The sequence below is a fragment of the Galleria mellonella genome, unplaced genomic scaffold, assembly GCF_026898425.1.
Source record: "Galleria mellonella isolate WM207_F2 unplaced genomic scaffold, CSIRO_AGI_GalMel_v1 utg312, whole genome shotgun sequence".
NCBI lineage: Eukaryota > Metazoa > Arthropoda > Insecta > Lepidoptera > Pyralidae > Galleria > Galleria mellonella.
In genome coordinates, this window is record NW_026442074.1 from 7,435,098 (window position 1) to 7,462,522 (window position 27,425).

Here is a 27,425-nt window from a genome sequence, read left to right on the forward strand (position 1 = left end):
TTAAACTTCAAAATCAATATAATTCACATCATAAAAAATCACAGATATAGTTCAGATCAGTTAATCACAGTTATTCTGTTGTCGACCGTAGGTGTAATAGGTGACACTTTCTTTATATAATTTTCCAACAAATCAGCATCTTGTCCCACGTGCAATTTATTTTGTCCATAGTTCTTTAGCATCTGAAACACAAAAAAAAAAATAACAAAGCTCTTTAGTGAGAGAAATCCATAACCTATAACCTATAGAGATTACCAAATTTATCTTCGATAAGTCGTAAGTATGAGTCTATTATTTTTTACTCTATTGTGATGTAGTAAATATACTGTTAAATCTGCTGTAAATCTTTCTATTATAAAAGTCTACTAGCGAGTACAGGCGTACAATACAAATATGTGATAAACTTAGATTTTGAAAAATTTATAAATATAAACCAGAGACTAAACAGAATATAGCATAGAGAAGGGGTTGATAATAACTTGCTAGTAAATATAACCTGTCAGATCGCGCAATTTCCTCTGCTAACCGTCGCGATTAATTCCTGATCAATTCGTTACGTTGGACCAACAGACCTAACTTCATCCTCACCTGTCATCTCTTACTAGTGCTCTGCCAGAGTAAACCCTGCTTATTTTACGCAGAATAGATTATCATTCAATCGAAACCCATAAAAAAGATATAACGACATTTACAGAAAAAGCCCTCGATATTTTAAAAACCTAGTATATAAACATATTAAGAACTTATACTTACCACAAAACCATTTCCACCTCCCAAGAGGAACTTCATTGTAGTTACTTGATACTCCTTATCTGCTTCCAAACGCTCGATATTGTCACCATTTTTCACAAACGCCGAAAGTACACTACCGTCCGTGGTATTCATAGTTACTTGCAAACCTTTAAAAAATAGATAATATCAATTATCCCAAAATAGTACAAAAAGAAAGTTCTTATCAGTCTATATGTTTCTTCTCTACTTTTAAACCACGTTCTATAAATGGCAGGGGCACATAAACTATGTATATTAGTTTACATGTCACTGTCATTATGATATTTTTTACAAAATATTTGTATGTATGTATTTCGATTTTAAGGTAGCTCTCTATAGCTGAAAGTGTATAATATAAAAATCATTAGGACTGTGTTTCACAACAAAAATCAACTTAAGTTATGAAAAATCAGTTATTTAAACAAAATTATGTGCATAATTTTGTTTAGATACAAAGAGGAAAAATTTGGACATAAACAGTACTGTGTTGTTTGTACTGTTACTGTTTACTGTGTTACTGTACTGTATTGCCATGAAATGCCATGGAATGGCAATAGATTCCTGAGAACTAAGGTACCTCTATACCCTGTAATTTGATTGTTCGTAATTGATAAACACAAAAACAATTTTTAAAAGTCTTTGATCTATTAAAAGCGACATTATCAGTGAGTAACATGGGTTTTATATTATTTTCGAATATTTTAACTTCCTATGCGAAACCGGGCCGGATCATTAGATTTCTCTTAAGAACAATAATAATTTTATACTAGCTATATCCCACGGGTTCAGCTGCGTGAATCAATAAGTATATAAAGTATCCTTTGTGCAATGTTATGATATAACCTACACCTGTAATTTAAATTTCATTTAAATCCATTTAGTAGTTTTCGCATAAATAACTATCTTCTCGAGGATCTAATTTAAATTCTAGTGTGTGTTTCATCTTGATACGCTATTTAAAAGTAGTATATTTCGTTGGTTTTCCTACTTCTGAAATCCACGCCTACAAAGTAGTGGACAAAAAGCTAGTATTGTATTAAGATATTTACCGGCAACTTGTGGCATCCACGGTCCATTGAAAGGTTTATGTACCCAATAGTTAGTGAAACACCTCTTCAATGCCTCCATTAGATACTTTCCCAGTAATGTGAATGTCACCACTTCATTGGTGAACGGCAACGTATTTATAACTGCTCCTCGGGTGATATCTAAAAATCAATATACATTTATATCAGATTTACTAGAGAAAAACTTTTTACAAAATTCGTCTGCTTATCTTTATCTCATCCTTGTATCAACAGTGAAACAACTATGATAGCACAGATGTATTTCGGTTTGAAGGGTAAGATATGGTAAAACACTGTAGTCAAACTATAGGTATCACAGTGTATTCTGTAACGTCCATAATTCTGTTCGAGTTAATAGGCAAGATTTCTCATCAGATGGACTTATCAACTTATTACTTGTGACTCAAAAAAAAAGTTGAGGCCCAAAAGAGGGCATCCTCATACGAGTGGTAAATATATGATCGAATAACATCTAGAAACAACTACATGTACATATGTCTTCGTCATCCTTATATAAATATAAAATCCTCATTCTGTCGATTCTTGTCGATCTTAAAAAAAAGGGAGAGAGATCCGAGTAACAAAAGCCTCTATTTTTAAATACAATTATATCCGTATTTTTCTACGATTTTAACTAAATCGCAGAACAATAGAATGTTCTCTTCTATTAGTAGAATTTACTAGTAGAACTGTAGTTTTTGCTTCAACTACATTTGTAATTCATTAAAGGCATCTTTAAAGTTTCGAAATTAAAATGGCCTATTGACATACTAGATATCCAGATTGCGGTCCGCAAAGATCATAATTTCCAAATTCGAATTTGACTATCACCAAAAATTGTCATAAATTTTCGACTAAATTTCCAATTATTAAAAATCATCATCATATCAGCTTTTAATTGTCCACTGCTGAATATAAACCTCCAACTTGGGGGTTTTGCCAGTAGTGTGTTGCTATGCTTGGCAGGCGGTTTGGCAACCGTAGGCAGGCTTCAGAGATGTTTTAAGAGGGACGCTGCTGCCCATCCCTCATCCTCCTTTAATCGCCTCTTACGACACTCACGGAATAGGAAGCGGTGGCCTCTTCTTAGCCGGGACCACAATTTTTTATTTTAAAATCAAAAATTGTGGTCCCGGCTGGACAAGATTTTTAAAAATACAATTAACAAATAATAACGGAAACAAGCCCATAATTGAATCCAGATGACCTATTAATTAGGCATATAATAAAAAATAATTTACGTATAATATAAAAGTCATATTTCAATAATTAAATTATAATTACAAATTAATGTACTTTCACATTAAGCATCTTAAATGTAAAAAATAAGTACCGAAATATAAAATGATTCGTAGACATAATTATTTTTTATCAAAATATATAAATCAAACCAGTAACTAAATACAAAACCCGCCAAGCAACATAACAAAAAACTTACTTCCTTGGCCGATTGACCCACGAATCATGTTCCTTAGAAGAAAAACAACGTGTGGAAGGCTCGACACGTTTAATTGTTTGGTCTGAAACAAACCAAAAATAATTAATGAAAATAGTTGCAATAATAGATTTAAATGGTAAATTTAAAGCAAATATGAACATGTTTACTTTTCAATATCCTTTTTTTTAAACACCTTAGAATGGCAAACAAGCTGATTGCCCACCTGATGGAAAGTGGTAATCATCGCCTATAGACGTGAGCAGTAGCATGGATAAAACAGAGTATACTGTTTCGCCCAAGGTACCCCCCATATGTTGCCATTCCTGAGAACTAAAGTGTTATACCTATATCTGTAGCCTGTAAATTCACTGCCCTTCAAACCGAAACACAACTAAGCAAACACAACTGCTTCACGGTAGAAACACGAATGGGACAGAGATACCTAAGCAAATGACTTTTGTACAAAGTCTCCCTCTGGTAAATTTTTATCATTATAACAACTAAAGTTATATATTAAGCCTGAGAAAATATTTGTATTATTTTTTATAACATTTAGAATGGCAGACATGCTGACGGCCCACCTGATGAAATGTGATAACCGTCGCCTATAGATATCGACAGATCCATAGGTATCACATAATTTTCACTGTGTTACCTATGGTATCACGCGTTGCTTGAGGACCACAAACCACCTCCATACCCTGTAACTTCACTGCCATATCTATACCTTTCAAACCGAAACACAGCCCTCAAGCACATCTGATTGGCGACAGAAATACAAGTACAAGAACAGAAATACCCAAGCAGATGAGTTTTTTTTACAAAGTATTCTTCTAATAGTGCTTATAAATCGCCGTAATGTATTTAATACACTGCAATCTTTACGATTGATATAATCGAAATTATCAGTTTTTATAATCCTTCTTTACCGCATCCAAAAGTGCGTCAGCAATGAGATCTCCTAGCGGACACTCCTGCGCACCACACGTTTTTGCCAACAAGTCTTCGTTTATGAACCCTATGACCTCGTGAACTAATGCATCGAGTTTTTCTTTATATGGTTTCATAAGGGTTTTTATATTCGGATCTGTAAAATAAAGTTGCATTTTAATATTGTTTAATTTATCCGCTACTCCATCTGTATGACCAGGATAAAAAGCAGTCTTTCTCCTTCTCCGTGTGACTAATACTACATATCTGTCCAATATCATGAGGAGTTTTTGGGCATTAGAGATAATAATAGAAATAGTGAAATAAAAAACAATTATTTAAAATAATCTTACTACAATTATTATATAATAAAAAAAATTCACACTTTCACTACACAAAAAATATCACTGGTTTTTACCTTGTTTCTTCGTTCGCGTAACCGGAATGTGTCCGCTGACCAGAAATAAAAGTAGCTTATGCCCTTCTCTATCCCATATAGTACGTGTATATATGGTTCAAAGTTCATAGTGATTAGTTAAATCACTAAGTCATCAAGAGAACAAGAAACAAACAAGAGGTTACCACTATTTTGTCTATTAATTCTACTGAGCAAGTTTCTTGCATGTTGTTTCTACTTGAAGGTGACGGTCTTCAAATTACAGAGCAATATAAATCAAGATTAACATACCACCATAGACGTAATTACAGGGGGCCGGGTGGGCCGTGCCCGTACCAGAAGCTTCTGGTACCCATCCTAAAGCTTAGCAACTATATGTTTAAGAGTAGGTACTTATATGCCTTTTTTAAGGGACCAAAAAGTTTTTTTTAAACACCGATGCATCCTACGAGAATCTATAAAGTATGTTAAGGTCTGTATATTAACCGTATATCAATCAATCAATTATAAGCTCATGGTATACAACTGCTGGGCATAAACCTTCCTTAACTGCTTCTATCTCGTGCAATAGCTAGCCAAGCAGTACCGTGTCTTTTTTATATATTTGTGTTCTTATATCGTTCTTTTTTATATTCTTTTTAATATATACTTGTTATAAAGGATCGTTTAGCAATAAGGCCGCCTTTTACGTCACACTACATTAAAATTAACTGTATTCATTATTTTTATAAATAATGCAATAAGGTGTAAAATAAATAAATAAATATTTTTATCCCTTTTTTTTTATTTAAAATATATAGTTTTAAGTAATGTACGGATTTATTGTTACCCAATCAAGTGACAAACTAAGAACAGAATATATAGAAAGAAAAATTCGAAATAGAATCCAATACAAGACCTTCCCATTGTGACCATAGTAGGCTGTACATTCACTTATGGGGAGATCTATCGATAGAATATTAACGGTTTTATGCAACTTAGAATGACAAAGACATGAACAGCATCTCTCTAAAGCATTCATAGTAACGCCTATGATACCCTTCATGCGTTACTATTCCTGAAGTCTATAATATAATCATGATAACAAACCTATAGTCCTTATTCTTATGGTACTATAGGGTACAGAGGTATATATGTCGTATAATTTCACTGTCATATCTCACTCTTCAATCCGAAACACAGCCATGGAAATACAGTTGCTTTGTGATATAAATATATATAATAAAGTAATATGATATTAGATGAAATATTGTATATGATATTAATATGAAAGATACTAGTACAAATACAATGCCAAGGGAAAGGGTTGTATGTAATGAGAATTTGCATCCCCATTGTTAATAATTTACCCTGTCAGGTCGACCTTCTCATGGTCTTCCCGGAAACTATCATGCTTAATTACACGCGAATTCATTCGAATGAGCCAACTACCCTGCCTTTTCATTTTATCCTATCATCTCTCAGTGAAACCTCGTCTGTGTATACCGTTAGCGCAGACAGAGTAATCATGTCATTATCATTTTTTAAAAAAAATGCAATGCCAATATATAAAGATACCTTCAGGAATTGATCTGTTTAGAAATACTGGTGTTCCCTCATAACTCTGCAACTCTCCGTATATGTCGAAGTACGCTGTAATGTTTCCCAAATATTTGGTGAACGCTGACGCTGTAGCAACCATTACCTGGAACATAAACAACATTTTAGGTACGATATAACGGGTAAACGAACAATGTTCATAACATAGTAAAGTTGTGCCGACATATTGCTCATTCAGTAAATCTGGTCGATATTAGAATAACAAAAAAAAATCTAAAAAGACTGACTGAAATAGTAAAAAAGGAATTCAAAAATGGATTAAAAAACAAAGTCAAGATCTAAAATGTAAAAAGTGTATAAAGAATACATACTTATTGTTAAAGAATATATACACACACGTAGTGACAAAGAACCACACGGACTCTTTTTTAACAAAATTATTTTAATTTCCCGAAATCATTACATTACAATAAGATTAAATAAACAAAAAGATAGCAAACACTTGAAAATCCTACGCGATCCGTGTTTGAAATCCAACACAATTGTTTGCACTTGACTGAATAAATATTTTGCTACAGCAACAATCACAAAATGGTTAAAAATTTATCAAATTAAAACAAAATGTACAAAATTGCATAACATAACGTAAAAGTTGAAATTTACACACAAATTTTCACAGCAAACTAATCCATTATACATATTTTACGTTATCTTGTTTTGAAAAGTGTTTTTTGAAAAATAATAAATATACAGATATACTCGTTTACCATTTTATAATATGTATAAATAGTTAAGTTAAAATAATATGAAAATGACACAATTTTACCTTCATTAAGATATATTAAGTAATTTTAAAGTACTTTAACAGACATCATAGTTATACATCGTCACATTTTAATTAACATTTCAGCTTCACTTAACTTATATTAAGGTCATGTAGAATATAATTAACTTTAGCAGACATAACTTTATATCGAAGAGCTTATAAAATATACTGAATCCTTAGATATGTAATAATATTCTCTAATATAGGTATCTATTACAATCAAGAACTGTTATTTTAGATACGTAAATAACTAGAAAACTTAATATTTTCACATATGTGTCTATTATATAAATATACTTACTATAACTTACTTTTTAGTATTACTTATTATTCGGTTACCATAACCTATTATAATTTTAACCGTTAACTGGGGGGAGGGGGTTGCCAGTAGTTGCTACGCTTGGCAGGCGGGTTAGCAACTGCAGTTAGGCTTTTTGAGATGTGTTAAGAGGGATGCTGCTGCCCATCTCTCTACCACTGAGTTCCTTTAGTCGCCTCTTACGACACCTACGGAAATGAAAGGAGTAGCCTATTCTATGCCGGGACCACACGGTCTACCATAACCTATAGTGCCCTGCAACAATCACCACCTACTAACAGACTTTCATTGCCATATCGTAATGAAACTGAAATACAACCATCAAGCACAGTTACTTCATGGCAGAAATATGAATGGGACAGTGGTACCCAAGCAAATGACTACCATTATTCTCTCACTACTGAAAAAATTTTCACAAACCAACAGAACATAATAAATTATCTTCTACCATTATTAAATGGTAAACTAAAGATTACTTGGGGACCAACTCTGCAAATAGACTCTCGGTTATTTTTAAATGGAATATTGTAAATAACATGTTTATTTAGGTCTCCGTACTTCAAAGAAAGAAATATCTGGCCAAATGAGAAATTTGTTTATGACTAACTTTTTCTCATAACTTCATTCATTTAATGAGAATATGTTTATTAGCTAGAATAAACAGTAGCCTACGTTTGACTACATCTCATATAGTACATATATTCAAAATTTCATAATAATTGCTGCTTAGTCAAAGGCGGTAAATAGTAACAAACAAACTCACTTCATATGTACATTAAGATTAGATACTTGGCAATTTACAACTTTCACTGTAAATTGTTATAGAAATATTATTAATTTATAAAAATCATATTACCCGGCATAGCTAATGGGTACAATTCCAGCCTGCTTTGAATTTTTTTTAATAACTATGTAATTTATTGGAATGTAATTTTCATATTTAAAGGTTGAAAAATTTCGAAGCAGGTGGGACTTGAACCTGCACCAAATTGAATGCAACAAATAAAATCAAATCCAATTCAGATGTCTAATACTACAATATTAATATTTATAAATGTGAAAGTTTGGAACGATGAATGGATAGATGTTTTTTACTTTTTCCACCAATAACTACAGAACAGATTGGAATGAAATTTAGTAGAGGTAGATTATCTCCCAATTTTATTACTATTACTTAACTTATTACTAACAATTTACTAATTCATGCGGGTAAAGCAACAGGATACAGCTAGTTATTTATAGACATGTTTAAAATAAAGTATATTATATATGATCATCATCATCATATCAGCCGTTAACTGCCCACTGCTGAACAGAGGCCTCCTCCATAAAGGGGACTTGCCAAACATGGCACTTGGCAGGCAGGTTGCTTACGCATATTATATGGGAATATATGTCATATATATTTCCATATAATATGCGCAAGTTTTTGTATAACTGATGCATTGCAAGAGTCAAGGATACAATGTAATTCATGAAATACAATCATGACTTATGTTTATCAAAGTCGATAAATAATCTTGGTAAGAAAGAACCCGTTAATTATTTATATAAAGATAACCGCAAAAATCTAAAATACTATATGTAGTTACTTCTTAGAGTTATACTTTATATATTTGTAGTATATGAATTGTATATATAAACAAGAACATGCATGTCTGCAACATTTATAATATTCTTTGTTGAAAATAGATTTATTAGCATCTAATTACTGATTTTAATTATTCATTTTAAGCCAGCCTTTCTCTTGAATTTAAAGGAATTTTAATTATGAATAATTAAAATAAATTCTTAATAATATGTTAAATATTAAAAAGTTATTTTATTAACCTTGAATTTAAAATAGTATTAAAGATGTAAATATATATTACTTAAGCATTATTATCAATATCATTATAAAATATATTTTGTGATGTAATGTTGAAAAAAAAACGAAAATCCACCACTATTACAACACTGGACAAAGTGCTTTGTAAAAAGTTTTATTTCACGTTTTCCTACACTATTTGCTCCTTAGTTGCCAATTACGACATCTTTTATGCATTGTATTCTTACTTATTCATCACATAGAACCTAATATCATAGAAAGAAGGGTTTGTAGTAAGGGGGTTTCTACATTACTTATAAACCTAAGGGTAAACGACCAATAATTTTAAATAATAAATATTTTTTACATACATACCTGATGTCCAGGTTTTGACTTGGGTCTTATTACTACAGGATAAGGTCCAGAAGTCTCTTCCTTGCTGGGAGGGTCACCGGTCCATAATAAACTATGCGAATGACCTCCTATTATAATATCTATATTTTCTCCAACATCGCTGGCTATTTTCCTAAAAAAAAAATTAATTGGAAGTAAACTACGACAATAATTTATTTGGCTTCTTTTAGAAGATTTTTATTGAAATTGTTGGAATTCTGTCGCCGTGACTTCATGACACGTTTTATTTTTATACTAGCTGTGCCGGCGATTTCGTTTATGTGACTGGAATAAAAAATAGCCTGTATCCTTCGTTGTCTAAAATACTACGTATATAACAAATTCAATAACGTTTCGTTAAACTATTAAAGTGATAAACAGAGGAAACAGACATACAAACGAAGTCACATTTACATATATAACGTTATCATTAATTAATGGATTTACAGAAGCCTTTAATACTATTAAATATATTGCTATTAAGTGCCAGTAATATTCAAGACACAATATCTTTTCTGAAACATATCTTTTTAATTTAAAAATTTTAGAATTTTTTGTTTAAAGCTTATAACGCTGCAACACGTAATACAAATTATATCTAAATATCTGTGTGTGTATGTTGTGTCTGTATAGAAATTTATCAATTGTAACATCAGGATTTATTATAAAAAAAAAGTAGATTTTTTACTAAGAAATGCCTTTATAGCCTTTTAATGAAAGAGCGTCTTAGCCGGCTTAGTCTTTAGCCATTTAAACCTATTTTTTGTAATAATTGCGTCCCCTAATACTAAGCCTAATAACTGAATGTCATTGAAATAAGAACAAAATTTTAAAATGTAGAAATGTAATAGCCTAGTACTCGTAAAATTCAATAAAGATTTTGAGAATTATATTACTTTTTTTTTATGAATGATAATGTAAGGGTAACCTCGCCTACGCTAACGGTATCGTAAGGTTACCAGTGAGGAATGATAAGTCAGGGCAGTTAGCTTGTCGAGATGAATACGCCTAGAATTCAGCACGTTGGTTTCCAAGGGAGGCCACGTACGTGGAGATCAACCTGACAGGGTATATTGCTAGCATTGGAATTGATAGTCCGCATTACTGGGGGGAAAGGGATTGTTAGAAATGGAGTTTGACAGACCCATTGCTAGCAATATGCCTTATTAGGCCGACCTCCACGTGGTTCCTCCTGGAAACCATCGTGAACAATTCTTGTTGAATTCGTGACGATGAGCTAACTGACCTGCTTCATCCTCACCTATCATCCTTCATTGGTGCCCCACCGGTGTACACCAATAGCGCGGGTGGGGTTACCATTCCATTATCATCCATTAAAAAAAAAAGTCCGCATTACTAACAATCCCTTTCCCCGCAGAACTATATTACTGACTTGCTGTTGCTTACGTCTTTGCACGCGTGCTGTCCTATCTCCTTTTAGTTGCAATTTTCAAAAATTCTTTCACAGCGGGTGCTTACGTTATAAAATAAACCTATATACCAGAGGGAGACTGTACAAAAGTCGATTGCTTGGGTACCTCTGTCCCATTCGTGTTTCTACCGTAAAGCAGTTGTGTTTGCATGCCTGTGTTTCGGTTTGAAGAGTGGGATATAGCGTGAATTTACAGGGTACAGAGGAATAACACCTGAGTCCTCAGGAATGGCAACGCATGGAGGATATCATGGGCGAAACAGTATACTCTGTTATGTCCATGGTACTGCTCATGTCTATAGGCGACGGTTACCACTTTTAATCAGGTGGGTCGTCAGCTTGTTTGCCATTTTAAGTTGTATAAAAAAAAATCAACTGGATAGCTAAACAGAGTAGTTTTGTCTGTGTGTTGATACTTAATCAGGACAAACGATTTTATTATTTAATTTTTTTGTATCAATTATGATTAAGCAGTAGATAAATTATTTTAGATCAAATCTACTGTATTAGTAATTGTACTAATAAAATTAAATAACAAAGAAACAACATTTCTAGTGAGTAAGATCAATTTAGAAAGTATCTTTATAAATTTATACGCATCTCGGTGTTAGATAAACTTGTACCATTAATTATTCGTTGGCTACCTTCTCAGAGTAAAGGGAAAACTACAAATACCTACAAATTAGTAAGCAAAATTCTTTTAATGAATGTAACTATCTGTATTTTTTATAATATATAAATATAAAATAAGCGTACGGCCCGCCTTATGGTAAGCAGATGTAACGGACTTCAAAAAGAAAGATTTTCTATTTGTTTGTATGGTCTGTGTGTTTAGTACTCGATAGACTGTGTGTTGCCTCCATCATCTTAGTCTTAATGTTACTTCTGTATAATATAAATCTAATCTAATTTAACGTAATATATTTAGATTTATCCAATATTAATTATATTATCAATGGTTTCGCTCGTACGACAGTTTCACATATTTACATTATTTGTTTTTTTTTAAAGCCATTGAGGGTAGGTGGACTCACTAGGAGTCTGAAACACGTCATGTTATAGATACCAGTCTCCCACAACTATATTCAGTTTCAGGTTATTATTCCCAATTAATATGGTTGTGGTGAAAAAAAATATATTATAATTATCATAGTTAATCGCATCGTTTTGTCAACGACCAATCTTCAATTTAAAACAGTTCACGCCGCCTGGAGGAACGTAAGCCACTATCACAAGGTAAGTAGACTTTCCTTTGTCTCCATTCTTTCTACACTGATTGTAATTAATACTCCATTTTGAATCCTATCACCCTTACAATCCTTCCGAATCGGAATTCTTTGCGGTTTCAGAGATGTTTTCTCCCATAAACACTCAGGTTATGAATTGAGCTCCCTGTCGAGGTTTTCCCAAGAGACTACAGCATGGGGTTCTTCAAAAGGGGGTAAAGAGGTTACTTCAGGGTCGGCAATGCGCGCGTAATACGCCTGGTATAGGCGTTCATAGGCTACGGTAACCGCTTACCATCAGTTAGGCCATATGCTTATTTGCCAGTTTCAGTGGTATAAAAAAATTGTGGAACCAAGTTTGATAATCCTTTGCATAATTATTATTGATAATTATTAATTTTGTCACAATTGAAGACACTAATCGTAATTATCTTAACAAGGACCTTGTCTGACTTCAAGTGTACAACGATATTTTATCTTAATAATTGATATTAATATCATTAATGAATTCATAACATAGAATTAATTAAATATAGTCTTAATTAGCAAATAACTAAGTTTAAATTTAATAGAACTCGGGGTAATCACTACTTTGTTTATTCTTAACTAGATTTTGCCCGTGACTACATGCGCGTGTTTACTGGAAATAGGTAACTATGTATTTCCTTTAGATACCACTTGTCACGTAAGAAGATATTCAGAAACACAACTGTGAACTGCACCAAAGACAGACAAACGTACGTACGTAAAATTATTGTATTAAATTATTGAAAGCTACCATATCAATTTTTCCTAAATATATCCATTATAGATAATCCTGTAGATATATATATTCGGTTTCAGTGATTAAGTCGCTAAAAGTATATCATTAGCAACATTTCTCTTAAAAAATTATGTAAAATATTATAATAACCAGTGATATCGACTTTCACAAGAAAACACCTAATTCAGTAAAATGTCAATTACTTTTACTTAAATATCTCTTATATAGATAGATACTCTTTATTGTTACCTCCAAAAGATTACAATAGTATATAAATATAAACAATTACAAGATATAATCACAATGAGAAAACAATGGGCGACCTTATCGCTAAAAGCGATCTCTTCCAGGCAACCTTTGGATAGAGAGGAGTAATTATAAACAATTTGGTGGGAGGCATGACATAGACAACTAGACAATATATGTAGATACATATATCCACAGACATTGTCTAGTTACAATTTTATTATATTTACATAGATAGTACCTATCTATTTTCTTGTTAAAACGTAGTAATCGATCATACTTACCGTATATAATAGAGAATCTTCGCCTTGTTATAGACTATTTAAATGCAAAGACAGTAGTCAGTATCCACATTTTATAATAGAGTTGTCATATCATAAACTATAAGCACAGAACCCATTAGATTATGCGAGTCAAAGTAGATAAAATATGAACAGTATTTTAAACTGACTCTATCTATATTAAAGCGAAAATAAATTAAAAACAGAAAATGCATATATGAGATACAAAGTTAAATGGAAGCCATTAGCTAGTAAATTCTATAGCATAAAATAGCAATTAATGAATCGGGCATTCTCGAAATTGTTTTTGGTAGATGTCACCATATTGCATGACAAAAACCTCGTTGAAAGCCGAAACCGAGAAGAAGAAGAAGTGCCTTATCTTGGCTTACAGAGTGACTGAAATATGGCGGTGATATCCACTGAAATCATCTCAATCGTTCTGTTAGTAAAGAAGAGTTTGTATAATTCGCATTTTGGACCTTCTATACAGTCGAAAGAAAATTAAAAATCAAATCTATTCTATTTATTATTATATCAGACAGATATCGTTAGTTCATAGTCTAGGAATACCTTAAAAGATATTAATAAACTGTAGTGCAAACGCGTATTACCCAGACCAGAGGGAGACTTTGTACAAAAGTCGTTTGCTTGGGCACCTCTGTCCCATTCGTGTTTCTATCGTAAAGCACTTGTATTTGCATGGGTGTGTTTCGGTTTGATGGGTGGGATATGGCAGTGAATTTACAGGGCACAGAGGAATAACATTTGAGTCCTCAGGAATGGCAACACAGGGGAGTATCATGGGCGAAACAGTATACTCTGTTATATCCATGGTACTGCTCATGTCTATAGGTAGAACAGTTACTACTTTCCATCAGGTGGGCCATTAGCTTGCTTGCTATTCTAATTTGCATAAAAAAAAAGTATAATTTTATAATGCGCTTTCATCCATATGCATATTTCAAATGAAACTTTTTTTCTTAAATATAATATTAATTCAAAAATAAACTGTGAATAAAACAAATTAATAAATAATAAAAAAGGAAACAGACAACATATTGGACTTACAGGAAATAATATAAGAATATAATAACAAAACCAGCATTTATATACACGTATTTACAGATAGATTAGTGTGGTCGCCTTGAAAAGAATTCCTTTATATAATAAGGCCGACTTATTGCACATTTTGTTTATATATGTTACTTAAAACGCATTTGTTTTATTGTAAGTATATACGATCTATCAAGCAGTGCAAAGTGCAAATAATGTTTTAATAATAATAATATATTATATCTATCTATAAATTGCTTTTGAACACTCGTACTAAGAAACGTAAATATAAGTGACATAAAAGCAATGTTATAACTATGTCATCATAGTGTAATGAGTATGTACAAAAGATAGCTAGATCAAGATAGAGACAGCTATCAAGATTGTAATTTGTCTATATATTCTTAAAACTATAATTGTTTTGTATTGTCTGTATATCCTTACAAATATTATAAATGAGACAGTAAGTTATTTTTTATTTTATTTATTACCTTATAACGCTTTAACTGCTTAAACAATCGCTATGAAATTTATTATACACATACTATACAGTATGTAGAATAATACAGGCTACTTTTTATCTGAAAGCACGCAGATGAAGTCGCGGTTAAAAATCAGTCTGTTTATATACTCTCTTTTATTATTCTCTAAATAGTACAATAAGGAGTAAATTAATAATGAATTAATAATAAATAATCATAATAATAACTATCTTATTTAATAAAAACTAATATGAGGGATTAAGACACCTATACAAGTAAGTGCTGTAGTAACCAGAGCAATATTTTTTTAGAATTTTTAGAATAAAATTGGATGTAATTCTCAATTATATTCCTAAAGATCAAATTTAATATCTAGTATACGTTATATCTTCAAACGTCATCTAGAACTAGTTGCGGATGAGTAAATATCAAACAATAACAGAGATTATAAGAGTAAAATAATCTCTAAAAGCCTCAGATTTATACAGATAGAATAATAATAGGAGATAGATATTTTTATCGAAGTTAGAACAGGAAACTAAATGGATATATCTAGAAATATCTCCATATATGGGTACTGTATGTAATTAAAAACATAGCGTTAACGTAATGTTAGATAATCATATAAAGAAAAAAATTTTTACCTAAATATTATTCATAAATAATAATAATATTAAAAATCAGAACGTTTGTACTATTCTTTTTATTTATTACTAAATTATTAATATGATTATAAATGAGTGAAACTAAGTTTCTTTATTTGTTATTTATAATTTATTTCTTTTATTTGTCAACAAATGTGACTTTACAGGTATTCTCTTCGTAGCCTAAAACCTGTGCATCTTCTCCTAAATTAGCAAAATTAGGTTTGTAGTTGGAAATTTTGTAACCTTAAAAATTCAAAGTATATGTTTTCCAGTGTTTATTTTTTGTTTAAGTAGGAAAATGTTGACTCCCATAAATATGTTGAACTAAATCACAAATGCATTTCTTCGATATTATATATGATATGCTTTCTTGCAAATTTCTAATATGTCGCAGATTAAAGTAATTTATATTTTTTGCCTTACCACGATCAACTGTATCAATAATCACGATCGACCGGTTGGCCACCCCTGGTATATAGTATCTACATAGCACTACTACATACACTACATATCATTAGGTACCTAACTCATAATTATGAATAAATCAAAACATTATATAAATAATTCCTTAATATACATGGAATCACAAACTAGAACTTTGTATGGCAAAAAAAAAGAAAAAAATGATAAATAAAAACCTAAACATAAATCCTTAGAATAATTACACAAAGATTATCTTAGTTTTAAGTAAAGAAATGTTTCATTGATATATTAAGTAAAGAAAACATATCTTGGTCATATAATAAAATTGTAACTAAAGAATGTCTGTACATTATACTAGTATTTAAGAAAAAATGTTATCATCATCATCATATGGATGTGTATTAATAATACTCATAGAGGTCAAATTAATAATTATTAGAAATTTTGTCTGTCAATCTATATGTATACAGACAGACGAGTGCGTAATGTTAAAATAAACATTTGTATGTTTGTTCCAATATCAGGTAACAACTAATGCACCAAATTGGATGCGGTTTTCACAGTTGTGTTTCTAAAGATCTAACTTATAAATTTATGTATATATTCATATGCTATTTAGAAGTATCGATAGTAATTTTATTAGTTTTCTTCCATCCGAAATCCACGCGTAAGAAATAGGGGGCAAAAAATTAGTTTAAGATAATATCAGAGTAAATACTTTATAGGTATTCATTAATTTATTGATTTATTCACTGTGTTGCCAACGAATATATTATAAACATAGTTATTTTTATCTAATCATATTGTTAAAGTTTATAATTACCAAACATTGTCATAATTAGTGATTTTAATTATACCTATAATATAAAAAATATATATAGTACGTAAACTCGTTTATTTGCATAAGTAAACGACACTTAAAAGTGATGATTTTTTACTTACTTATCAACATCTAAACCACAGTGTGATAAGACAATGATGATATCAATTCCACTCTCAGCCAACTCCTGCGCCTCTTTTTTAACAGTTTCTATTGGATCCAAAAATATCACGTTTTGAGAATTTGATGAGGTCTAAAAATGAAATTGATTTTATAAAAAAAACAGTAGCAAAATATGGAATTTCCAAAAAATAGATAGCTACTGCTGATTGATAATGTAAAATATAAGTTATGATACAATATTAGATACTTATCGCTATAAAGAGAATTATCTTTGGAGCTACATGTACTACGATGCAGAAAATGAGAATAAATCATTTGAAATTCCGCTCCGCAAAATATATGAGAATCGAAGCGAAAAATACACAATGTAATGAAAATGTAAACTAACAAGTAACTGACTCGACTGTAAGACAGTCTGCCGATCTCCAATACAAATAAAAAATCAATTAGTTGATTGGATATTTCCATTTCTTTGTAATTTCATTTACACAGTGTTTCTGCGATTGTTACTACAAAAAATAGTTTGTTTTTCATTAAATTCCATTGAAAGAGACATTTCTGTACTAATAAAATTATATGAGAGAATTATACAAGGACGCATCTTGTCAAGTGAAAAAAAGAATTATAAAAATTGACGCACATATTATGTAAGATAGATATAAAATCTGTAAGCGAATTGTGAAACATCTATTCCTTAAATGCGCTTGAAAATGTATTGCATTCTGTTTTTTTTATATATATACAGTAAAATATTCGATTTCATTAAATTTCAACATTTTCTTCTATTATTTTCTTAATGTTATGATTATTTTTTAATAAAATTCACATCTCCCCTCTTAAGGAGAGGAGATGGCAAAGTAACCCCCGGTGGAAACGCTGTCGGCCGCGGTTCAGGGATTATTAATGTATTTAATTTAATTAAGTTATTACTATTATACTTCTAAAAATTTAAATTTACACGTATAAAATATAAACGAACTCACCGCTGTCTCTGTTGTTATTAATCCAATAATTCCTATTTTTCGTCCCTTTCTCTCTAACACCACGTGTGGCTGATACAAACCATTGAGTGATGGTTCATTGGTGGTGTCAATATTAGCCGCCAACACTGGAGCTTGGAGTGCCGCAAGGTATGGTGCTAAACCAGCTACTCCATCATCAAACTCATGGTTACCTATTGCCTGAAAAGAACCCTAATTAAGTAACAATAAAATTCATCATTCTGACACAGTGATACAATTATTTATCACTGTGTCAGAATGATGAATTTTATTATTGTCACATATTTAATTATTGTCACAGTAAAAGGCATATATAATTGTTGAGTAATAACTATAGTAAGTCATATTTTAATATAATTATTTAAGTCGGCTTTACACACGTGACCGACACCAACAGCGTGCTGGTCACGCAGTGCTGCTCGTAACACAGCCGTGAACCGCACTCATGGATAAGAGCTTCATTCTGAATTGAAAACTAGTCTGGCATCTCCAAATTTTAAATGTGTAAGTGAAGCCATTTTTAAATTTTCTTTTTTTCTTTCTTATTAAATAAAAAAAATTACCTCAAATTTAATAATATTTAAATTGTTACAGAACATCATGTGCAAACACAAATAGGTAATACTTGTTAACGCTTGAGGAAAACCCAGGGAAAACCCTTTCCATGTCATACAATTAGGAATATTCAACATATGAGAGAAAGAGTTCCTTTCGTTAGCAGTAGGTATACCGAAAATAAGCAAGCGCTAAGCGCTATACAAATTACTGAACTAAATGTTTAAATCCAGTATCAGGTTACCAAACTCCGATCAATTTACTGTCTGAGAATGCGTCATATAACTGCGAAATACGAGTCGCAGTATGTAGACACACAAACAGTGGACTTATTACTGATAACGGATATGATGAGTTTTTTTTTAATAGATGATAATGGAGTAGCATCTCTGCCTGCGCTAACGGTATATGCTGGAGGGGCACCAATGAGGAATGATAGGTGAGAATGAAAAGGCAAGTTAGCCCATCAGGAAGAATACATCTGGAATTTAACACGATAGTTTTTAGGGGGGACCACGTGAAGGTTGACCTAATAAGGTATATTGTGAGCAATGGGACTGGTGGTCCACATCACTAACGAAATCTTCCCGGATGAATTTGACTTAAAGAGGGTTGATGCTCTCTCTTGTATGAAGGCATAACATCTTTGACCTAAGCAATGGCAACGCAAACGTACCAAGGACATCATAATATATTTGGTGATATCCATGACGCTCTTCATGGCTATAGATAATGGTTACCAATTCCCAATAGCTAAGCCATAAGTTTGTTTCTATTGTACGTTGTATAAAAAAAATGGTCTACTAACAATGTAGACTTGCTATTTTTTCAAAAATTTGGTATGATAAACAAACTGACTTTCCACCTTATAGAAACAGATAACCATCATCTATAGACATGAGTAACCCAAAAATATTAGAGAATATATTATGATAGCCATAGTACCTCCAATGCTTTTCCATTTTTGAAGACAAAAGTGTAAGGTGTTAAAATTACAGATTTTGGAGGCATATGCCACACCCAACAACTTCACCAACATATGTATCTCACCCTTCAAACCAAAATACAGACATGCAAACAGCTGTTTGGCGGCAAAAATAAAAATGGATCAAAGGTTATAGCCGTCTCTTGTACAAGCTTCTCTCTCTCTCTCTCTTAGTTAATAATATATGATAATTGGCGGCAAAATAAACATAATATCATTACCAGCTAGTCTAACTGAAACTTATGATATAATGAAATTCTTATTACGAATCTTACATGGGCGTCATTTGGTAGCAAATTGATAAACATTTGCGTCACATTCCATTTGAAAATTGTATACCAGTACGTTCCTTGGAATGTGTCTCCAGCATTTAGTAGCAAAGCGCCAGGCTTCTCTTTTAGTAGCGTCTGTATTTCTTGATACATACGAGGGAACCCGCCTATACAGTTCGTATCGTTTGATTTACACACTGGGTACGCGATTGAAGTCTCTTCGAACCTAAAAAATAACAGTTATAATCAATTATTACCATTCTATTAATATAAAACAAATGTAATATTAATAATAAGGATATCTGGTAGAGATTTCTTAGTGATAAGACCACCTTTTGTATTCATCATCGTCATCACATCAGCACTTAACTGTTCACTGCTAATTATAGACCTCCCCCACAAAGGATATTGCCAATTATTACGCTTAGCTGGGAGGTTGGCATCCGCAGTTAGGCTTTTGATGATATTTTAAAAGATATTCCCTTAGTCGCCCCTTACAACACCCACAGGAAAGGAAGGGGTAGCCCATTCTATACCAAAACTACATGGCACCTTTGGTATTACTTCACATTAATATTTTACTGTTTGTTATTTTTATAACTGGTGGAATTAACTATAAAATAAATACATAAGTAATATAGATATCATTATATTGTATATTTACATGTGTATATATATTTATATTTTCATATGTATTTATTTATGGATATAATTGTGCTTATTTACGCATGTTTAGATATTTTTTTTAACGCACCATCAACCCTTTTATTCTTTATTACTTTCTACCCAAAGATTGTCTAGAAGAAAGTACTTAGCAATGAGACCGCCTTTTGTACTACACTATACTTATTGAAAATTCCTCAACAAGTACTGTAACATTGATGCAATAAGTGTTAAATAAATAAAAAAATTAAATATAATTATTCAAGTTCGGGATTAGATGTTGTTAAGTAATTAATAATAATAAAGTGTCATACAATCATATAATTTACCTGTTTCAAGCTACGATACCCTGTATTATAGGTTAATAACCCAGTACACTCAGACCCGACGTTAGTTAGTGTGGTCGAGAATCGATAAATCATTTATTTTATTTATTTCATTACAGTATTAAGATACAAATGTGTTGAATTTATTTAGCTGCAGGGATCATTTATATTGTACCTATAATAAATATCTATACTCTGTTACTAAGTAGTATTTTTTGCATCATATATGTTATACTTTATATAGAAACATAGAAACTTTCTCCTTTCGGATTCTCAAGGACGACTGGAAGAAATCCCTTTAAGGCATAAGTCCGACTGTGTACATTTTTGTTATAACCTAATATCTATATCTACTATAAGTGAATGTACAAAAGCATATTAATTAATAAATAAACTATATGAAGAATAAGTTTTTATTTAAATCATGGTTCTTGTGATATCATTGAAGCGAAACTCGTAGAACAAAAACTCGATACGCAAATTAAATATTGACTGGCAAAAAATAGGTAAATAGTCATGGTAACATAAATATTAATGTTACCATGAAATGTTAAATAAAAATATCCACAAAAAGTAGAGTTAATTCTGTTTTCAACAGTATTTGCCCCAAATGGTATAGTTACGTCACTGGCTCCTTATGGCATTCTACGGGAGAGGCAATAATAGTGAACAAAAAATGGCTGATATGAAAATAATGATGAAATTGTTATTGAAAAATTTTTTTTCAATCTATTAGTTCACATAGTTTTTGTAATAAAAACTAGACAGAAAAATATAAACGGAAACTAAAACAATTTTGATCGCAGTTATTAGTTTCATAAAAGTTCATTCTCAATACAGATAGAGTTAACAAACTGGCTCTCTATGCTTGAATTTAACTCGGTCTATCCCCTGTTCAAAGGTACTTCAAAGCTTGTAAACTAAAATTTTACAACCGCCACAACTTTGTGCATTTATTTATATTTACGACCTACACTAAGTATATTAATTTTTAATTTTTTTATAAACGGTTACTATTTATCTTAACACGGAAAAACCTTTGCAGGATATCCTTAACACCTGTACGGAATAAATTCAAAAGTAAGCAATTATTTTCCTCTACAATATCAATTAGAATTGGTTTTTTTTTAATCCAGTATTAACTAGTATATGTAAATTGTCGGTAAACTTAAAAAAAGTACATCGATAGAGCCAATAAATTATTGATAATAGTAATGAGCAATAAGTAAAAACGATTGACTCAGGTTTAACTCGTTTATGAAACTGGATTTATGATTTGTTTAAAAAACTTGAACGCTTCAAACTTTTACCTATAATCACGTCAGATAGCATCAAGAACAAAATTTGATTAAAGCATACTATTAAATTAAATATACTAATGAATTTTCTTTTTTCGTTATTATTATTCTCTAGAAGTTAAATTGATCAACTACGTTTTTTTTATACAACTTAAAATGGCAAACAAGCTGACGTCCCTCCTGATGAAAAGTGGTAACCGTCGCCTAGAGACATGAGCAGTACAATGGACATAACAGAGTATACTGTTTCGCCCATGACACTCCTTACGCGCTACCATTCCTAAGGACTCCGATTTTACTCCTCTGTACCCAGTAAATTCACGCCATATCCCACCCTTCAAACCGAAACACAGCTATGCAAACACAACTGCTTCACGGTAGAAACACGAATGGGCCAGAGGTACCCAAGCAATCGACTTTTGTACAAAGTCTCGAAAAATAAAATTCTTATGAAGTTTAATTAAGAATTCTTAATTTAAAGTTTTCACTAACTAATCGACAAATACTAATTGGTAGATACATAGACGATAAAGGCAAAAAAAAATATTCTCATTTGATTTGATTAAAACCACAGGACAGAGCAAAAAGAAGACAAAATACCAAAGATTACTTATAAAACGCATGTTTCTGTTCTGCTTACTCTCTTGCAAAAGATGTTATGTAAATTTACCTAATAAAAAACTATTCGTGATGCGTGCATTATTCGATGATCAACATCAGATATGGTAAGAGTACAAGACAATCAGCCAAGTGAATCGAGCTCGAACATGTTTAATAACTCTTAATATGTTACGGCAAATTTTACAAACGTTGTTTAAGGAATATTTCGTTTTACTTGTGACTTCATGATCATGCAGGCCGTCAGCTTATTTGGTATTCTAATTTGCGTAAAAAAAACTTTATAGATCAGAAAGGCTTTACTTACAGTTTTCCGAAATTATTATTAAAATGTTATTTTTAAAGATAATAAAAATACCATAACTGTGTAAAAAATTTTTAACAACATGTGGTACAGCCCTAATCATTCAGACCGGGGTGGACCGGAGCCAATTTACACAAGTTTGTTTCCTAAATCAGATTCGATCGAAAAATCAAACCACAAAAATAAAATTAAAAACAACTATAATAATCAACGCTTAATCCTTAATTATTTTATCTGCAAATAACGTAAATAATAAAATAAGTTTGTTATCCTAACAAAAAATATGCACAATTATTACGAAACATATACGCAAAATGACCACGGTCACCTTACCCAATACTCCTAGTATTGGGTAGGATGACCCAATAATAATAGGGGTACCCAATAATACTAGTATTTCGAATTTCAAAACCTCACATAAAATAAAAAAATTGGATTTTTAAGAAAATTATTTTATATATATAAATGAGTATGCGTACTAACAATTATTACATATGTAAAAAGTGTCGGATAAAGAAATAGATATGTTGTAAAAAAATTATCACTATTTCATTACATTACTTTTTTATCCAATTATATTTCATGTTCTTTTAATTTTGTAAGAAAATCAACAGCATTACATAAAACAGTTAAATTATCAATATTATACAAAGTAAAAGCCGATAACAAGTTTACCTTATTATAATTTATAATGTAAGCACTTGTGAAAGGTAAACAAGAAACAAGGCAATAGTTGTAGTTTATAACTTTAGACTGAACAATCTTTAAAGGACTTCAACCTGTTGTGAATTTATTTATAACTAGCTATTTCTCGTGGATTTGCTCGTATAAATCAGTATACACACTAAACTATGCATTATGTTGGAGTATAATCTAGTCGTGTTCTGAATTCCATTCATATATGTTCAGCCGTTTAAGCGTAATTGAGTAACAAACGTCCAAACATCTTTACAAATTTTACATTTATAACATTATCTAACACTTAACGGACGAGCCCCATAGATTTACGTTTTTCTACTGCTTAAAGGTGAATGTTTCACAACATCATCATCATGTCAGCCTTTAACTGTCCTCTGCTGGTTATAAGCCTCCCTCTTGGGGGGTTTTGCCACGCTTGGCAGGCAGATTGGCAATCGCAGTTAGGCTTTGTAGATGTTTTAAGAGGGACGCTACTACCTAACAATCGCTCTCCCTTAGTCGCCCTCTCACCCACGTGAAAGGAAGGGGTGGCGTATTCTGTACCAGAACTACACGGCTAACGGTTTTACAGCATATTGCACGCTTAAAAATACTAAACGCTTACTTAATAAATATAATAATAAATAACTTAATAAATACTGATATGAGATATTATTAGAAATATAATAGTTTTAATAAAGTTGTCTTACAGTTACAATGCTTTAAATCCACACATTCATGTTTTTTTTATACAACTTAGAATGGCAAACAAACTGATGGCCCACCTTATGGAAAGTGGTAATCATCGCCTATAGATATGAGCAGTACCATGGACATAACAGAGTATACTGTTTCTCCCATGATACCCCCATACGTTGCCATTCCTGAGGACTCAGGTGTTATTCCTCTGTACCCTGTAAATTCACGCCATAACCCACCTTCAAACCGAAACACAGCCATGCAAATACAACTGCTTCACGGTAGAAACACGAATGGCACAGAGGTACCTAAGAAAACTAAGAAAGACAGAGCAAATTCGAGCCGTCCATTAAGTGCTAAGATAGTGGGATAATCTTACTAATGTACTTTATGGCGAAATATAAAGGAGACTTCTGTTCAACAGTGGTCGATGGATGGGTTGTAATAATGATGAATCTTAGATAAATAAGTTGGCAGCCCCTTACTCACAACATTAGATATTGTAACTCTTGTCTACATTGCACTAGATTGTTCACTTCATGACTCCGTCAATTATAAACCGATTTGGAAAATTCTTTTTTATCTGAAAAGCATTGGTTCGTTGTACAGATTGGTTCTATAGAAATATTATCAAAATCCGTGTAGTAGTTTAGTCTTTAAATCAAAATAACTGGTTTTGCCACAATTGATGTCGGATTTTTTATAGAACCACACAAACTCAAATTATGAACCCTGCAAATTAATCTCTACAACGCATGATCGTTGTGGAGCAATATGTGATTTCTCTTCACAAAAAAAAATTATAATCGTTTAATGATATTGTTGTTTTAATTATTATTATCAATTTTACTGTAAATATATATACTATATATTTATAGTAATGATATTTATTGACATTTATAGTATAACAAATACTAAATACAATCAAAGTAAATTTGTAAAGAAAGAACATTCCGAGTTATAAAACCAATTACCTAATTATGTTTTAATTTAATTATAATTACATTACAAACAAAATTTATTTAAAAAACGTTAATTTTATAAAACTGATGAAGTTCCTTCCAATTAAAATTCAGTTTCACTTTAGACGATTGTCTATAATTAAAAAAAAAAAGTAATTCAATTGAGTTTCTTGCCAGTTCTTCTCAATTGGATCTATATACCGAACTGGACGGTAAGGAAAAAAATAAAATTATAATGTAAAAATTTGACGTTCATAAGCGGCTAAAATGTCCTACATGAATAAATGATTTTTGAATTTGAATTTGAATTTAGAGGTAGTTACACTAAAATTAATTATATATAACTTAAATATGTATAACTATGGAATGTCTATAAGAAATGTCTATCTTCGATATAACCAGCCAAATATTTTTAGGAAATTCTCATTCATTCATCGAGTAATAATTTCCAAATATATAATAATATAATAAAACGGACGAGAAAGGAAGATTATTGAGAAGCGACCTCGTACAAGCAAATGTAGTTTAGGATAATCCCCCACTAGAAGGAGCGACGATCTCAAATGCTTTGCAGGGAGTCAATGGATCCAGATGACTCGGGACCGGTTCATATGGCAATCTATGGGGAAGGCCTATGTTCAACAGTGACCAGTTATTATGATAATAATGATGATAGTGATAGAGTTCAAATTTTAATTATTTTCTTATTTAAAAAGTATCATAACAAAAGCCCTTTATGCATTATTCTTAGGAGAAGTAAGACATTATTTCTATGTATCCTGCAATTTCACTGTAATGTCCTTTCAAATCAAACCACAGGTATACAAGTATTATTCTATTATTTTCGATCAATTGCTTTATATAAGATAGCTTAGCTTACATACTATAAAAATCACACTTTCTTATTTGTATTATCTTACCTATCATGGAAATCATTATAATGTATTATATCCAGCCGATATAAATCTGGTAACACTGCACCACTTACATTATTAAATTGCACATAAAAACACAACAAAATAGAAACATATACTTTCATTGTAAATACTAAAATATTATATAGATAATTATAATAAAAACCTCGTTAGAACCAAACCATTAATAATAAATTTATTTAAACGAATTAATAATAAAAGAAACGTCAATGCAAGATGGTCAGTCCATGTTGAAATTTAAAGTAACACTAAATTACATTCGAGTTCGACATCTAATATCTGTGAGGTCTAAAGAGTAATATCTACAATTTGAAACGTAACTCGCACGATACGATAAATTCAAAGTTTTATTCCTTATGTCTATAATGATAAGGTTGTAAATAAATTAAACTAGAGTATATAAATTACATATGTTAATTTGCAATTGTTGCGTTTACGCACAGTTAAATCATTATAATACCGCAATAAACAAATTAATTGCAGATTATAGTAATCGGGTATTATAATTATAATAATAGCCTATACCTTATTTAACTGTATGTACACAACAAAAATATTAATTTTCACATAAATATATTATTCTTGTCTCGAAAAATTATAACATTATTAAATTTCATTAACTAGATGAAAAGATTTTTGTAAAGTACCTACTAGCTACTACTAGTACCAATTAATATATAAAGTACGAGGTTTGTCCGGAAAGTACGTATAAAAGTTTTTTAAAAATTTTATTTTACAATTATTCAGGTAAATCAATTTTATCCCCTTCAAAGTACTCCCCCTGTGACATAATGCACTTGTGCCAACGCCGTTTCCACTGTGAGAAGGCTCCTTGAAAGTCCTCTGGTTGTAGGTTTCTCAGCTGCCCCGTCGTAGCTTTTTTTTCTCATTTATGTCCCCCAAATGCCGCCCCCGAAGTACCAATTTGGTTTTTGGGAACAAGAAGAAGTCACACGGGGCCAAATCCGGCGAAAAGGGGGGGTGTTCGGTCACCGTAATGGAATTTTTACTCAAAAACTCACGGACAACAAGAGAGGTGTGGGCAGGGGCATTGTCGTGGTGAAGAATCCAACGCCCCTCTCGCGCCAATTCTGGACGAACTCGTGCCACACGAGCTTTGAGGCGTCTGAGCACATCGACGTA

At 31.5% G+C, this 27,425-nt stretch overlaps 1 protein-coding gene across 1 annotated transcript; it reads right to left on the reverse strand.

Annotated features, from left to right (window-relative positions):
• Positions 1–26,535, reverse strand: LOC113513908 (apyrase-like). The gene is made up of 11 exons (XM_052895967.1): positions 26,268–26,535; positions 19,803–20,025; positions 17,970–18,167; positions 16,986–17,116; positions 9,470–9,620; positions 6,161–6,287; positions 4,206–4,363; positions 3,277–3,358; positions 1,821–1,979; positions 754–899; positions 1–182 (listed from the first exon to the last, which is right to left on the reverse strand). The coding sequence occupies exons 1-11, from the start codon at positions 26,384–26,386 to the stop codon at positions 57–59; spliced, it is 1,620 nt and encodes a 539-aa protein (XP_052751927.1). The 5' UTR covers positions 26,387–26,535; the 3' UTR covers positions 1–56.
• Between the last annotated feature and the right edge of the window lie 890 nt (positions 26,536–27,425).

What these genes read in the sequence shown, in the direction of transcription:
- LOC113513908 (XM_052895967.1), bottom strand. Translation starts at nt 26,386, where the DNA reads ATGAAAGTATATGTTTCTATTTTGTTGTGTTTTTATGTGCAATTTAAT. An exon ending in TGCTACCAAATGACGCCCAT is followed by an intron (nt 18,168 to 19,802) that starts GTAAGATTCGTA and finishes GGTTCTTTTCAG; the next exon opens with GCAATAGGTAACCATGAGTT. An exon ending in TGTGGTTTAGATGTTGATAA is followed by an intron (nt 9,621 to 16,985) that starts GTAAGTAAAAAA and finishes TTTTTTTTTTAG; the next exon opens with GAAAATAGCCAGCGATGTTG.